Below are 15,727 nucleotides of genomic sequence, written 5' to 3'. Positions count from 1 at the left end.
CCTGTAACATTTTTTTCTATAACGCTTAATAAAGAAGTTATTATTGAATAAAGTCTGCCAATCAGCTCCGACCTTTAGCCGCACGCCTGGCAGTGTGCGTGAGCGCTCCGTCATTACGGCGACGCACACTACCAGGCGAGCGGCTCACCGATGTGCGTCCGGTTAAAAGTTTGCGTTGATTGACCAAAATTTATTCAATATCTCCTTTATTAAGCGTTATAGAAAAAAATGTCACAGGATTTTTCTGTTCAATTTATTGTGTTCTATCCGCTTACAAGCGTTGGCACAATCTTTACCGGACAGTATATATGTGTTACAACATGACCACACATTTTCAAAATTTTAACAATTTTATTTTAAAATATAATTCTCACACAAAATATAATGTTTATAACAAAAAGTATTATAAAAATGTATGTACTGTAACCGTAATTTTCTTTTAAATTATTTGATTAATAATTATTTATTCGGCGGGCGGTTCTTCGATGCCCACGGTACACCTTGGGCGCATATTTCGAATATCGATCTCGCGATCCACAAAAATTCCCGGTATCGCAAAATAAACCAAGTTGGGCGTCAGGTACGGCAGGCCGCACCATTCACGATAAACGCAACACCGAAAGATAATCGTGCGACCGATAATTAACGCGACGGCAAAATTCCGCGGCTATTCAGTATACCCGAAATGGTAGAAGGGGAGGTTTGGGGGAGACGGGAGAAATCTTGAGAGTCGAGAACACGGGAGCCAAAATGAGCATTCGATGTGTTAAAATAGAGATAACAATAATATATTTAAAAAAGAAACAAGAGTATAGAGCGGTTTGCATAAATAATAGCCTTCGATGACAGTAATTATTTTACAGGCGAATAAGGTATGTTATTTCCGCGGAGATCGGCACGACCGTGCGCAACAGTATCAAATTACCGGGCATCTTACGCGCTTTCACTCGACTTTTCGGCCGCGAGGATTTCCGCCGTACGAGACGTAATTAGGCCGCGACAACTAAAGAAATCTCTCGAATGCGCCGATAACTACTTTATGCACGTCCGTGAATCCGCTTCGATATAATAGAAAATGTTAAATTGTACGACTCGAATCGGTCCGTTGGTCCGGCTCGCGGTAAGCCGATATATGTCTCGATAACAATGACGGTAACCTTTGCGTTGAGATGCTAAATATATAACTCGAATGACTCGCGGAAACTAATAGCGGGCTCAAAGACACCCGATAGATTTCTTGCACGAATTTTTAGGATTTCGCTTTCTCCTGACTCCAATTTCTTACAACATATACCAAATACGCGCTAACAATACACAGAGATAATACGAAAACTATCGAGAACGACTGTGATGTACGAGTCGCGCGGCGCAACACTTTGCGCGAATCGGAATATTGATCGCGTAACGCAAAAATTCCGATAATTCACAATCTACAATTATCACAAACGCGAGACTAACATTAATGACTGTCGGCGGCGGCGAAATGAATAGAGAGAGCCTATTTTACATAATTCGGATGAGCGACATGTGCCCGTCGGCCGTGCGACTTAATCTACCAAAAATATTCACAAAGTCAATTCACCAAAACGCGTGGCTCGACAACTATTAAGGGCGCGACTCATCCGAATTAATTACCTATAATTACTCGGCAACAAAATCGGTCGTCCCACCGGCAGGAAGTTCTCGATGCTTCCCTTAATCGGTTTAATATTCCGCTCGCTCCTCGGAAAATCTGCGTCCTCCCGTACAGCTCGCCGAACAGTGCTGAGCGAGAGTCTTTTAGGAGACACCCCGGCGTGATAAATCGCTATCGCGCCACTTGTGGCGCTTTCGAGTTACGCAGGGCCGTCCTGCGGTCCTTGCGGTCCTTGCGGTCCTTGCGGTTGTCACGGCCGTGTTGATGGGCTCCTCGCCCCGAAATTTCCAAAATCGGTTGTTGCTCGACTGACAGATGCGGAATTCCGGCAGAGTCCGATCGGTTCTCTTTCCTATCTCGTAAAATAGGCCCATGATCAAGAGTCCTCCCGCCGCTCCGTCGTTGGGACTCCCTCGCTTCGCGCGGATGGAGTGGCCGCCCCTTCGGCCGGTTCCTTCCGGCCCTTCGCTTCTGTTCCTGTCATAATAATATAAAATTACCGGCAGCGAGGTATATTGGCCACCATGAATGTAATTAAGATTGAAAAACTACGACCTGACATCTCCTGTTTCCTGGATGTCCTGGACTCCCGCCCTTGGCCATCGCTCTTCTCTCTTCCTCTTCTTCCGCCGGATGGAATCCCGCCGTTCGACCTCGTGCCGACAACCAATTCGCGGACTCCTCTCGAGCTTACATTTCCGATAACTATTACCCATAAACGTCAGATCTCGTCGATCTGACGATAGGGCCGCTCTCTCCTTAAATCGAGAGAACGCAGGCCCCCGACAAACCATCCCCGATCGGGCCATTCGGCCTTTGTGACGAACGTCCCAAAAACGTCACGTCACAGTACATATGTCTGTGGAATCGAACTTGAGTCTACTGCATGATAGATTGAATATATCTTGCATTTTGCCATTATGTATTACTTACCCAGACAGCACAAGGATGTCCTTAGGACGTCCAAAGGGCATCCAGGACATATATGTAGGATATCCTCAGGATATCCCATTGTAATCCTCAGATCTCCTCTGGATGTCCTGAGGAAGAGTAAATGATAGTATATTAACCTCTGGAGAATCCAGAGAGATCCTGTGGAACATCCTAAGGATTTTTATAGGATATGTTAGGGATATTTTTCGTATGTTTCAAGGAGCAAATTTTAAAATTTAAATATAAATTAAAATTATGTTTTGTTATTTACTGCCAATATTAAAAATCTATTAAAAATAGTTCACCGTTCTTTAATATTTGAGGCTTTCGTGCTGTACATGAATATCTCACCATAGGTTTGGCTCCCGGGTTTGAGTTGTGTAATATTTTCTAAACAATCCAATATCTGAATTCCCTATGTTGGGATTGCATCAGAAATTGAACTGATAAAAAATAATTACATTTGTAATTTCCTGTCAGTTGCTCTTTGCAAGCTTTATATAATTCTCATGACCAAATCTCAAATACGAGTTCGCGTGCCGCATAGCGGTAAACAAACGAACTAACGGTTGAATATTATTGTTTGTAAAGTGTTTGGAATGTTGCGAACAGTAATATTTCTCATGAAATATTAAATAAATAATAATTTTGGATATATGAAAATGTGCGCATCAAATTCAATTATTAATATTAAACGAAATTAATATTAACAATTAATTGCACATGTATATATCCTCTGGAAATCCAAAAGACATCCAATATAATAGACAGGGCAGATATATCCTACGGACATTCAGGGGTTATCCAGTGGACATTTATAGGACATACTTATTATAATACTTAAGATTTCTAAATTATATTAAATAGCCAACACAACTAAAAATAATTATGTATGCATATTAAACTTTTATAAATATATTTATAATAATATCTTAAAACATCCTACAAATGTCCTGAACCGTCCTGGACATATTCAGGATGATCCTGAGGATGTTTTGTGCTATCTGGGTAAATTATAACTATGTTCAAATAGTGGCGTTTTATTTACTTCATTTTATATCGGATAGAATGCATAAAATAATAAGGTTGTAAGTTTAACAAAAATTATGCTCAGTTTCATGAAAAAATTAAAAGAAAATTGCCTTCCGAAAGTGCAAATTAAAAAAAAAAATTAATTTAATTAACTTTATTTTACATGAATAAATATTCGTTGTTAGATTGTATGAAAAAAGAATGAGAAAAAGAGTGGCAGGGACAAGAATTGAACCCGGATTGGATGCGTGATAGTCACGCGCTTAATGCCCGAGCTACACCGCCTTTTCGCTAATTGATATAACGGAGCCAGATATATGAAAGCCATATTGTTTAAATCATTTTCTTGGAAATGGCTAAGCATTGCGTTCTATCCCTTTGCTCAAGTATTTTTCTAATAGAGTACTACACTATAAAAGCCTTTTTCAATTTGGTAATCCTAAAGTCGCGTCCTCCTCTGCTAGTCACAGGAACGTGCGCTTCGTAAATATAATAGCACAATACTCTAGTTCTCTAATAGTAGAGGTTCTCATTAAAATTTTCTATTCAATATTTTATTTTGTATTAATAACAAAAATAATTATTATTCTATTATTAATTACGTATAAGTACGTTTTATAACAATTCAAAATATTTATGTTTTATGGTTATCAAAGTATTGTGCTATCACATTTGTGATACGCACGTTCTTGAAACTAAGTGATGCGCTCCTTAGTTACGATTTACGATGCAGTGATGCGTTGCTAAGGAGCGAGGGATAAGAGGGGAGCAGCGAGCAGTAGGCGTGAGCTAAAAAATCCAGCCGAAAGTTACATATAAATCCCAGTTCACTTATATCAGTGTTGCTGGGATTTACTTGCACATTTCGGCCCGATCCTGTGGCTCACGCCTATTGCCCCCCACTCACCGCGTCACCGCTCGTGCGTTAGCAACGAGTCGCCAGATATGCGTGACTAAGGACCGCGACGCTTCATCTCAGGAGCGTTTATATGTAAGAATGCCCAAATATTGTATAATAATAAGACAATACTTTTCTAAATACACCGCGAAAATTCTTAGAATTAAAAGTTTTTTTTCAATATTTTATAATTTATTGATATAAAATATTGAAGAAAAACTTTTAATTACAGAAAAGTATTGTCTTATTATTATATTTTGGCATTCTTATATACGGACGCTCCTGAGGCAAAGCGTCGCGTTCCTTAGTTACGCGTATCTGGAGACTTGTTGCTAACGCACGAGCGGTGACGCTGGGAGTGGGGAACAATAGGCGTGAGTCACGAAATCGGGCCAAAATGTGCAAGTAAATCCCAGCACTGTAAGACTTATATGATAAGTCGTTGAACAGGGTTCTTATTCCTACCGCAGCATCTTTATTCCTATGTCGCCACCGTCAACTCGGAGTTTTACGGTGACTACTCAGGAACCTTAAACGATTTAATGAATATTTAGACCTTGGTTCTCGTGTAAAGTACACGGCAAGATCATTTTGCTTTTCATTACTATTATTAATTTATTATAATAATCTCTGTTTATTATCTTTGGATTTCTCAAAATTTTGCTCGACTTTTTTCAAGAATATTTACATCAAAATTGTTTAATGTTAGTCAAAGAACGACAAGAAGATTTGCAACTCCTTTTTTTTACGCAATCTATTATAAATTACATGCTATATTTTACGTGCGACATAAAGTTTATTAATAAATATGAAAATTATTGAATAATGTTGCATTTGTGAAAATGATTATTGTTCAGTATGATACTACATGATCCTGTGGTATTGTTATTTCATTAAATCATTGCTTTACTGTCCCATGTATAAACACGCGTCTCACATTTTGTAAGAACTTCCTCTCTTGAGAACTGCAGCGATTCTCAAATTATGCTTCATGACAATTTACAATAAAAACAAAGTATTATAATGTTTCACAAAATCTTATATGAAAGACTCTGCAAAAAAACTTGAGAAATATTGTGCTATGACGTTTGCTATAATTAAATAATAAAGAACATTACACAACATGATGAATTCAATTCATTAGGAATTAAAAAAAATATATTTATACCTTTTAGAATTTACAATAAACATATATTGCATGTGTATTATCTAAGAAAGCCATAAAGAGGTTTTATTCGGCCGAGCTTATCTTCTTCTTCTAATTCTTTCTTAAGAACTTCGTTTAATTTAAGACCAATGCCCTTTCCTACCTGTGAAGTAGAAATCGAAAATTTAGATTCGAAAACAAATTCTATATTACAATCGAACCCTTATATTGTTTATTCTTTTTACTTTCCCCTATCATGTAGAATAAGAAAACTCACTTTCTGATTCTATGCATGTCATCACATAATTATGCAAATCCGAAAAATCAGTGGGAAAGCAATGCAAGAGAAGTGGTACATAATAAGAAAGTAGAGAATAAGCAAGCAAAGAATAAGCAATGCACGATCTTAATATTCACTTTTAATCTTATATGTATAAAAATTTAAAAAAAGCGTTTAGAGATTATTACTTCCAACATCTTAATTAAGGTATTAGGCAACAGGCTGCCATACCCCAGCTTGACCACAGATGTCACTTTGCCATTCGGCATTACGGACATAACGAGACTAACCGCACTGCACGATTCCTCTTCTAACGTTGGATCTATCACGAAGTTGTCACCAATCTGTCAAAAGAAGGAAATATTTTATCGTTTTTCAGTCAAAACGTTAAAGGCCCTTGTACAATGCTAGGCGATAACAATAGCGATAGGCGATAGCGATAACGATAGAAATAGAAACAGAAAATTCCAATAGTAGGAAATGCATATGCTAATGCAGAATGTTGTTCTTTGCAGAGAATAACATTCTGCATTGAAATATGCATTTCCTAGTATTGGAATTTTTTGTTTCTATTTCTATCGCTATCGCCTATCGCTATGGCTATCACCTAGCATTGTGCAAAAGCTTTAACATTCATATTAATTAAATATTAAATTTTTATGCTATTAATGATTATAAAATATAAATATAGTTAAAATTATAAACATAAAAGAAAAAAAGATGTTAATAAAGCCATCTTTTTACAGAAATATCTTCCGCATGAAAAAAAAAATCTGCTGATTTTTTACATAAGCATATGCTAGAGAAAAAATAACTTAATGCTATATTCAATGCAATAATAGAAATATTTTTAAGGATTAATATATACCTTGCATATTGTTATTATTGATGGGTACGTCAAAATATCGAGTTTGATACAATCATAAGGATCGTCTGAGACCTGAATATTCGGTTCACCGCCATCGAGCGTTGCTGCAAGTACTTTTGGAATTTCAGTATTATATAACGCTGCCTTCACAGCAGCGCCGACAGCATCAAACAGATTTCCACCACATTGAAGGATCTAGGAGAACAAAAGGTGAGAGAATGGATTTTAGACTTTTAAATAGCATTCTATCGTTTGATAATACTTACCAAAATGTCCACGTACATTTTCCAACATTTCTTATAAGGTATTATACACAACTGTCTTAAGTTAAAGACATCTGGTGTCTGATAAGCCATGGAAAGAACATTGCTTATCTCGGTCGCTAAATCGTCTCCGCCTTTGCCTTCGAACGCTGGTGTAGCATTAGCAGAACTGTGGAAGAGGTAATAAAAATATGATATTCGATATTAAAACAAAAAATCTAAGACTAGTGTGCATACCAGTCTACAAAAAAATCCATTTTGCCTTCGTCCGGTTTTTCGGCATGCGGTGTGTCGATCTCCAGTTTCACGCCGACTAATACATCTGTAATGTTGCCAATGCGAAGTCTCGCCGATCCGTGTGCATGTGGCATCAGTCTAGTTTCGATCTCGATGGAACGATATTGATATCTAGATCGACCATCATTTCTCAAATCAAGCTGAAATATATTCAATTATTACATTAGGAAAATTAATAAGTAAATGCAATTAGGAAATAAATAAATGTATAAATAAAATATGTAAAAATAAAATTTAAACTTATAAAATATATAATATGCAAGATATCTCACTAAAAATGGTCATCCCCATTTATCTTTTAAACTAAATGAGATAGACCGTAACAAATATATATCAAATGAAATAGTTCAAACTCTATTGGGAGCATAATGGTTGCTTCCAAAAGCTATATGTGTTAACGAATGGAGAGATAAGCATAATTTTTTTACAACAATATGAATTTTTCAACAAGAAAAAAGTTATAGCAGTTTGAAATAAATGCAACAATGTATGATATAATGTAAATATTATACATATTATACGAGTTTTATCAACTTAAAATATCGCGGGCAACGTCTATCTTTTCATTTTTAGTCTTGCAATATGGCCAACTTCGGATTGAATATTATGATCGAATAACAACATGATATATGTCAATCTCTAATGCACAAGTCAGAAGTTGGCTATAACACAGGGCAAAAAGTGAAAAGCTAGACATCGCCCGTGATATCTTAAGTCGATATAAAACTCCTATAATATGTAAAATACTTACAGTTTATCATACATTGTTAAATTCGTTTTAAATAGTGCTACAACTTTTATTATATTGAAATATTCACATTATTATAAAACAATTATGCATATCTCTCCGTTTGTTAACGGATAGCTTTAGAAAGCAACCACTATACTCAAAATACAGTTCAGTTTGAACCATTTAATTTGATATATATTTGTTATGATCTATCTCTTTTAGTTTAAATGATAAAAGGGGTTGACCACTTTTGGTGGAATAATCTACATATATATATATATATATATATATATATATATATATATATATATTATATATTTTATAAGATTTTTATATTTGATAACGATGTTTTCAATGCAATCACTGCATTTCAATTTAGCAAATGTTTATTTTTCAAAAATCAATTATCTCCACTATTTTAAGCTAACTTATCCCATTAATTGCTATTAATTATTATTAATTAAACTATTTATATATATATGTATATGTTTATAGGATAACTTAAAATAGCGGAGATAATTGATTTTTGAAAAATAAATATTCGCTAAATTGAAATACAGTGATTACATTGAAAACATCATTAAACAAATACACTCACATCGACTCCATGAAGAATAAATGTCTTCTCGCCTAAGCCCAAAGGAGTCTCAGCCATTCTGAAGAGATTGATTTTTCCACAAAAATATCGATTTTACTTTAATCCAAAATCATGAATATAAAATATTTGCTTCTGTTTGTCACAATCATCGACATATATGGCTGTTCCGATTCCCCACCCGGCTGCATCCAATATATACGAATTGCAGATGCAACGGGCACGCTTACTGCTTCTTCTTTCTTAAATAGCACCTGTTCTTGATCTAGGGTCAATATGGCCAGAACCTTACATACGTAAGGTTACATACGTTCTGGTACAATCAGTACGGAAGTGGCATTAAATAAGGACGTTCCTTAATGTATTTGTGTTTACAGAAAGCGTATTTGTTACAGATTTAAACATAATGAATTTGTGGCGGGATTTTCTAATGTCTTTAGGTTCGTTCTACAATAAGTCGTATGTTAAAGTCATATGTCGCTAGTTGTATGTCGTGTGTCGTATGATGGATATTGTTGCGACTTACCATTCTACATTAAGTCGTATAGTGTATTATTGAAAAATAAGGTTAACAAGAAAGATGGATAATGTAACTATTGGTATATAACTATAATGTAACTTATTGTAGAACGAGCCTTAGCGACGATTATCGTTGTCGTTAGCGAACAATAGCCTATGAGAGTTGCGCTTCTCATCAGGATTGCTCTTGCCATTGGCTGTCGCTAATTACAACGATACTAAAAACTGTCGATAGCAAGTTACTAAATCCCGCTATTGGTCTAGTTTCCACCGAAGTCGTCAATCCGATTCTGTTTCGGTGCGCATCGAATTTAATGTATTGTTTCCACTGAAGCTCCGTAAAGTTAGACGGACCACTTTAACTTTTTGATAATTAAAATTATCTAATCGTTTGGTGGTCGTTTGGTGATGATTGATAGCCTAATTAAAACGTTTGGTGGTCAATCGTTTTCTTTTTAATTAAATAATTAAAATATTGGTATAAAGTTAGCCGGACATTTTTAATTTTTAGTCTAATTGATTAAATCGAGGCTTATTCGATGCAAAATCGTTAGGTGGTCACAAATCCTTTATTTACAATGTATAGTGATCCATAATTTATCCAAAAAGTAAAAAAAACCATGTGTGGTTAAGTAGTGGGAATGACTAACTGGAAGCGTAAAGTTAGCCAAACAAATATATTATTTACCAACCAATTTTGTTCAAATTGGTCTTAATTGAAAGACAATCGTTTGGTGGTGATTGATAGTCTAATTACAACGTTTGGTAGTTAATTATTAGGCTACTATGATTATAAAACCATGTGCGCTGTTCCTGCGCCTGCGCGTACCTTCGTCGTGTAATGGCTCTCGCAGACTAGCGCAATGACGCGATATCCAACGAGAGCTCTACTTTTCGGAAAAAATAAAGCTCTCATTGGATTCGCGCGTCGCGTAATCGCGCTTATCTGCAAGAGCCATAACGCTGATATTACATTCAAACAAAATGTTTGTCGATTGGCTATCAGATGGAGAATTCGGAGAATCTCGATAGAGATTCTAGAATTCTAGAAATTGTTTATTCGATAATCAATCGTATGAATGTAATATCAGGTTAAGGCCGATATTACATTTGTCGTACGACAAACTTTTTCAACATATTGATTGGCTGCAAAATAGAAACTTTCTTGAGTCTCTAGAAATTAGCTAATCAATGCGCTTAAAAAGTTTGTCGTACGACAAATGTAATATCGGCCTAAAGCGGCGTCTACAATAGAATTTTAAGGCTTAACGCTTAATAAAGGAGTTATTATTCAGCAAAGTCTGGCCAATCAGTGCCGACTTTTAGCCGAGCGCACGTCAGTGAGCCGCGCGTCTAGTAGTGTGCGGCGGCGCATACTTTACGGCACGGCGCGGGGCTCACTGACGTACGCCCAGCTAGAAGTCGGCGCTGATTGGCCAGACTTTGCTCAATAATAACTCCTTTATTAATGCGGCGTCTACAATACAGATTTTAAGCCCTAAGCCTTAAGAAATTGACCAATCACAGTCAAGTATGAGGAGAATACCGACTGTGATTAGTCAATTTCTTAAGGCTTAGGCCTTAAAATCTTATTGTAGACGCCGCTTCAGGGTAATTCAAGAGAACCCAGACAGCACAAGGATGTCCTTAAGACGTCCAAAGGGCATCCAGGACATATATGTAGGATATCCTCAGGATATCCCACTGTAATCCTCAGATCTCCTCTGGATGTCCTGAAGAAGAGTAAATGATAGCCGTATATTAACCTCTGGAGAATCCAGGGAGATCCTGTGGAACATCTTAAGGATTTTTATAGGATATGTTAGGGATATTTTTCGTATGTTTCAAGGAGCAAATTTTAAAATTTAAATATAAATTAAAATTATGTTTTGTTATTTACAGCCAATATTAAAAATCTATTAAAAATAGTTCACCGTTCTTTAATATTTGAGGCTTTCGTGCTGTACATGAATATTTTAGGTTTGGCTGAATTAAGAATATCTGAATTCCCTATGTTGGGATTGCATCAGAAATTGAACTGATAGAAAATAATTACATTTGTGATTTCCTATCAGTTGCTCTTTGCACGCTTTATATAATTCTCATGACCAAATCTCAAATACGAGTTCGCATGTCGCATAGCGGTAAACAAACGAACTAGCGGTTGAATACTATTGTTTGTAAAGTTTTTGGAATGTTGCGAACAGTAACATTTCTCATGAAATATTAAATAAATAATAATTTTGGATACATGAAAATGTGCGTATCAAATTCAATTATTAATATTAAACGAAATTAATATTAACAATTAATTGCACATGTATATATCCTCTGGAAATCCAAAAGACATCCAATATAATAGACAGGGCAGATATATCCTACGGACATCCAGGGGTTATCCAGTGGACATTTATAGGACATTAATACTTATTATAATACTTAAGATTTCTAAATTATATTAAATAGCCAACACAACTAAAAATAATTATGTATGCATATTAAATTTTTATAAATATATTTATAATAATATCTTAAAACATCCTACAAATATCCTGAGCAAAAAGCGAACAAAAAAAGTGTGAAAAACAATTCGAGCGGAAATTGTGCGTTCATCATAGATTCACACGAGAGAGAAGGCAGACCGTCGAGAGAAAAGAGTCGACAGGAATAACCGTCGGTAAGACAGCTTCAGAAATTGAGTGAGGCAGACAAACAAGAAATCTGGATTACCGACAGCGGGGCGTCGGAGCACATTACCTTCCGTCGAGACTGGATGGAAGATCTGCAGCCGGTAACCAGAGAAACTGTTTTACTCGGGGACGACGGTAAGTGCGAGATCACGGGCATCGGAAAGATTCGCATCGAAAAATTCGCCAATGGTAAATGGGAGAGTGGTGTAATCGAAAATGTCTTACTCGTTCCTCGAGTCGCCAGAAATCTATTTTCAGTCGGAGTATGTACGAAAAAAGGTTTTCGAGTCAACTTTGAAAATGGAATCGTCGAGGTATCACGAAGCGGTGTCGTCGAGGCAACAAGAGCGAGACAAGAAAACGGATTATACCGGATGCTCTTTCGTAGACCGGAAAAGAAGCGAGAAGTAAACGTGTCGTCGCTGGATATGAGAATCTGGCATGAGAGGCTGGGTCATCTGCACAAGCGTGCGATCACCGAGTTGGTGAATCGAGATCTAGTCGACGGAGTACTCGTGAAAAATTCAAGCGAGTTTTTCTGTGAGGCGTGCCAGTACGGCAAACTTCACAAGTTGCCATTCAAGAAAAATTGTGATCGAGCATCGGATGTCCTGGGCGAATACATACACAGCAACGTGTGTGGACCAGTGCCGACGGAGTCGATAGGCGGAGCAAGATATTACGTGTTCTTCAAGGACGACGCTACGAGCTTTCGGTACGTTTACTTCATGAGACATAGATCAGACGTTTATGAACGATTTATAGAATTCGAACGAGCAATATTCAACAAGTTTGGGCGTACAATGAAGACTTTACGCACCGATAACGGGACGGAGTATTGCAACGCGAGGATGAGGACGTACGTGAGAGAGCGAGGCATCATACTGGAAACAACAGCACCGTACACGCCCGAGCAGAATGGAAGGTCGGAGCGCGACAATAGAACGATTGTCGAGGCAGCAAGGACGATGCTGAAGGCAAAGGATCTCCCTGCTCAGTTGTGGGCAGAAGCAACGGCAGCAGCCGTTTACGCAATCAACAGAACGGGACAATCGCGAGTCGGCGGAAGCCGCACTCCGTATGAACAATGGACCGGGAGAAAACCGGATCTTCGACACATGCGAGTCTTTGGCTCGGATGCCTACGCGCACGTGCCGAAACAGAAGACCACGAAGTTTGACGCACGAGCGAAGAAGCTTATTCTAGTCGGCTACGACAGCGTCACATCAAACTATCGTCTGTACGATCCGGTCACCAGGTGCGTATCTATCTCGAGACATGTTGTTTTTAACGAGAAAACGCACACAACGATTTCAGAAGCAACCGGCTCAGAAGTCGAGCTCACCCTACCGTCGTGGAGCGATAACGACGGAGAAGATGATGAGCCAGAGAACATTAACGGCAACGGAGCTGTCGCCGTTAACGCAGGCGCCGGCGATGTGGCTGCCGTAAACACGAGAGCAGTACCAGCCGGTCGAGAGGATGCAGAGAACGAGCCAGGAGACGTTGGGGAGGAAGAAGACGAGAACGAGCGACGACGAGAGCAGCAGCAGCAAGCAGCAGGCACGCCGAGAACTCTACGAAATCGAGAATCAATTCGTCCTCCGGCGAGATACGCGTTGTGTCTCGCGGAGTACAACGTGCCAGAAACGTACCAAGAAGCCATCTCTGGTCCGCAAGCTGCCGAATGGGCGGAAGCAATCAACGACGAGCTGGAAGCTCACCGAACGAACGGGACATGGGAGATAGTCCCACGTATTCTTGGCGAGAAAACTATAGACTCCAAATGGGTCTTTAAAATACTACGAGACACAGATGGAAATGTGTCAAAATTCAAAGCGCGTCTATGCGCTAGGGGTTTCCAACAACGAGAAGGGATCGATTACTCGGAGACGTTTTCATCAGTCGTAAGGTACGACTCATTACGAGTTCTCCTTGCAATCATCACACAGAACGACCTGGAGGCCATTCAGTTCGACGTTCGAACGGCATTCTTGTACGGCGTGCTTGACGAGGACATCCGGATGGAGCCACCTACGGGACTCGAGATCAACACAGAAGCCGGCGATCGAAAGAGCGTAGTTTGCTTGCTAAAGAAGTCGCTTTACGGATTAAAGCAAGCACCGCGTTGTTGGAACCTTAAGTTCACAAGTTTTTTGAAACGGTTCAATCTAAAAGAAACGGACGCGGATAGGTGTATTTTCTACGGAATGTATGAAGGACACGAAGTTTATCTCGCGCTTTTTGTTGACGACGGAATTTTAGCATCAAGGTCAATCGAAGTAATCGATAGTATAATCGCAGCGTCAAGCGAAGCATTCGAGATAACGTTGGGTGACTGCAGTAGTTTCGTCGGGATGCAGATTTGCCGAGATCGAAAGTCTAAAACGATGTTCGTCCATCAAACGGCATACGCGAGAAAAATAATCGAACGATTCAGGATGAGTCAAGCAAAGGGGTGTCAGTACCGGCAGATCCCCATACGATTCTACATCCGGTCGAGTCAGAAGAAAATGGGAGAGAAAGCGTTCCGTATCGCGAGGCCGTAGGATCATTGATGTTCCTATCCGTAGTTACACGCCCGGATATCGCATACTCGGTAAACGCGGTTAGTAAATTTCTAAACAAGCATGATCAAAGTCATTGGCAAGCAGTCAAACGGATCATGTCGTATCTAGTCAAAACGATAGACGTAGGAATCGAATACCGAGCGAGCGAATCGAAAATCGGACCGGTAGGTTTGGTGGGATACTCAGACGCAGATTTCGCGAGTGACGTTGAAACACGCAGGTCGACAACAGGGTACGCGTTTTGTCTCGCAAACAGCATTGTTACGTGGTCGTCTCAAAGGCAGAAGTTAGTCACACAGAGTACGACAGAGTCAGAATATGTCGCAGCGGCGACCGCGACGCGAGAAGCTGTATGGCTTCGCACATTGTTAAACGGTATAGGATTTCGATGTGAAAAACCGACGACTTTGTGCGTAGATAACCAGAGCGCGATTCGTCTAGTCCGAAATACCGAGTTTCACAAAAGAACGAAACATATTGATATAAGATATCACTACGCCAGAGAAAAATCAGAGAGCAACGAGATAGAGGTTGTTTACGTGCCTACGGAGGCACAGTTAGCAGATATCTTTACGAAAGCGCTCCCGAGAAATAGATTTGTTAAACTACGCACAGATCTCGGGATCGTTATCAAACGCTTGAACGGCGGAAGTGTCAAGGCAGTCCGTCGCATTTGATTAACGCGCATGCGTAAGCTAGCGCTTAGCGAAGTCCCACGAACAATGAAACGCCTCTAGTCGCCAGCCTGTCGCACGCGAGTGTTGACATATACTGTATAAGGTTAAATAATAAAAGGTAGAATTCGCATCGAAGACAAATCTACGTCTCTTCTTACGAAACACCAGCTTTCCAATTCCTTCAGAAAAGCAGATTATCCGAGCGCAATCTTACAATCCAACAACATCATGTGCAGTCCACTTGCCGTTCAGTTCTATACTCATATCTATCCACACTTTCGACGAGTACGAACCCAGACAGCACAAGGATGTCCTTAGGACGTCCAAAGGGCATCCAGGATATATATGTAGGATATCCCATCGGATATCCCATTGTAATCCTCAAATTTCCTCTGGATGTCCTGAGGAAGAGTAAATGATAGCCGTATATTAACCTCTGGAGAATCCAGGGAGATCCTGTGGAACATCCTAAGGATTTTTATAGGATATGTTAGGGATATTTTTCGTATCTTTCAAGGAGCAAATTTTAAAATTTAAATATAAATTAAAATTATGTTTTGTTATTTACTGCCAATATTAAAAATCTAATATT

General features: G+C 38.7%; 1 protein-coding gene across 3 annotated transcripts; it reads right to left on the bottom strand.

Annotated features, from left to right (window-relative positions):
• Positions 1 to 372: 372 nt before the first annotated feature.
• Positions 373 to 9,064, bottom strand: Rrp42 (exosome complex component Rrp42). Of its 3 annotated transcripts, XR_011446697.1 has the most exons (8): positions 8,683 to 9,064; positions 7,295 to 7,494; positions 7,061 to 7,226; positions 6,795 to 6,989; positions 6,217 to 6,270; positions 5,668 to 5,809; positions 2,570 to 2,676; positions 373 to 2,495 (listed from the first exon to the last, which is right to left on the bottom strand). XR_011446697.1 is itself a non-coding variant. In XM_070293187.1 (6 exons), exons 1-6 carry the CDS (start codon positions 8,737 to 8,739, stop codon positions 5,705 to 5,707), a joined length of 879 nt encoding a protein of 292 aa, XP_070149288.1. In that variant the 5' UTR covers positions 8,740 to 9,062; the 3' UTR covers positions 5,640 to 5,704. The 3 variants fall into 3 exon arrangements, 2 of the variants coding, with proteins under 2 accessions (XP_070149288.1, XP_070149289.1); XM_070293187.1 differs by lacking the exons at positions 373 to 2,495; positions 2,570 to 2,676 and having other exon boundaries at positions 5,640 to 5,809; positions 6,115 to 6,270; positions 8,683 to 9,062; XM_070293188.1 differs by lacking the exons at positions 373 to 2,495; positions 2,570 to 2,676 and having other exon boundaries at positions 5,640 to 5,809; positions 6,158 to 6,270; positions 8,683 to 9,060.
• Positions 9,065 to 15,727: the final 6,663 nt, after the last annotated feature.

Source organism: Polyergus mexicanus, unplaced genomic scaffold, assembly GCF_030449975.1.
Source record: "Polyergus mexicanus isolate NDT 795.1 unplaced genomic scaffold, iyPolMexi1.0 SCAF_3, whole genome shotgun sequence".
NCBI classification, from domain to species: domain Eukaryota; kingdom Metazoa; phylum Arthropoda; class Insecta; order Hymenoptera; family Formicidae; genus Polyergus; species Polyergus mexicanus.
Note: the sequence above shows the minus strand (reverse complement) of the source record. Positions and strands in the feature narration are given on the sequence as shown.

What these genes read in the sequence shown, in the direction of transcription:
- Rrp42 (XM_070293187.1), bottom strand. Translation starts at nt 8,739, where the DNA reads ATGGCTGAGACTCCTTTGGGCTTAGGCGAGAAGACATTTATTCTTCAT. An exon ending in TTATTCTTCATGGAGTCGAT is followed by an intron (nt 7,495 to 8,682) that starts GTGAGTGTATTT and finishes AATATATTTCAG; the next exon opens with CTTGATTTGAGAAATGATGG. An exon ending in CAATAATAACAATATGCAAG is followed by an intron (nt 6,271 to 6,794) that starts GTATATATTAAT and finishes TTCTTTTGACAG; the next exon opens with ATTGGTGACAACTTCGTGAT.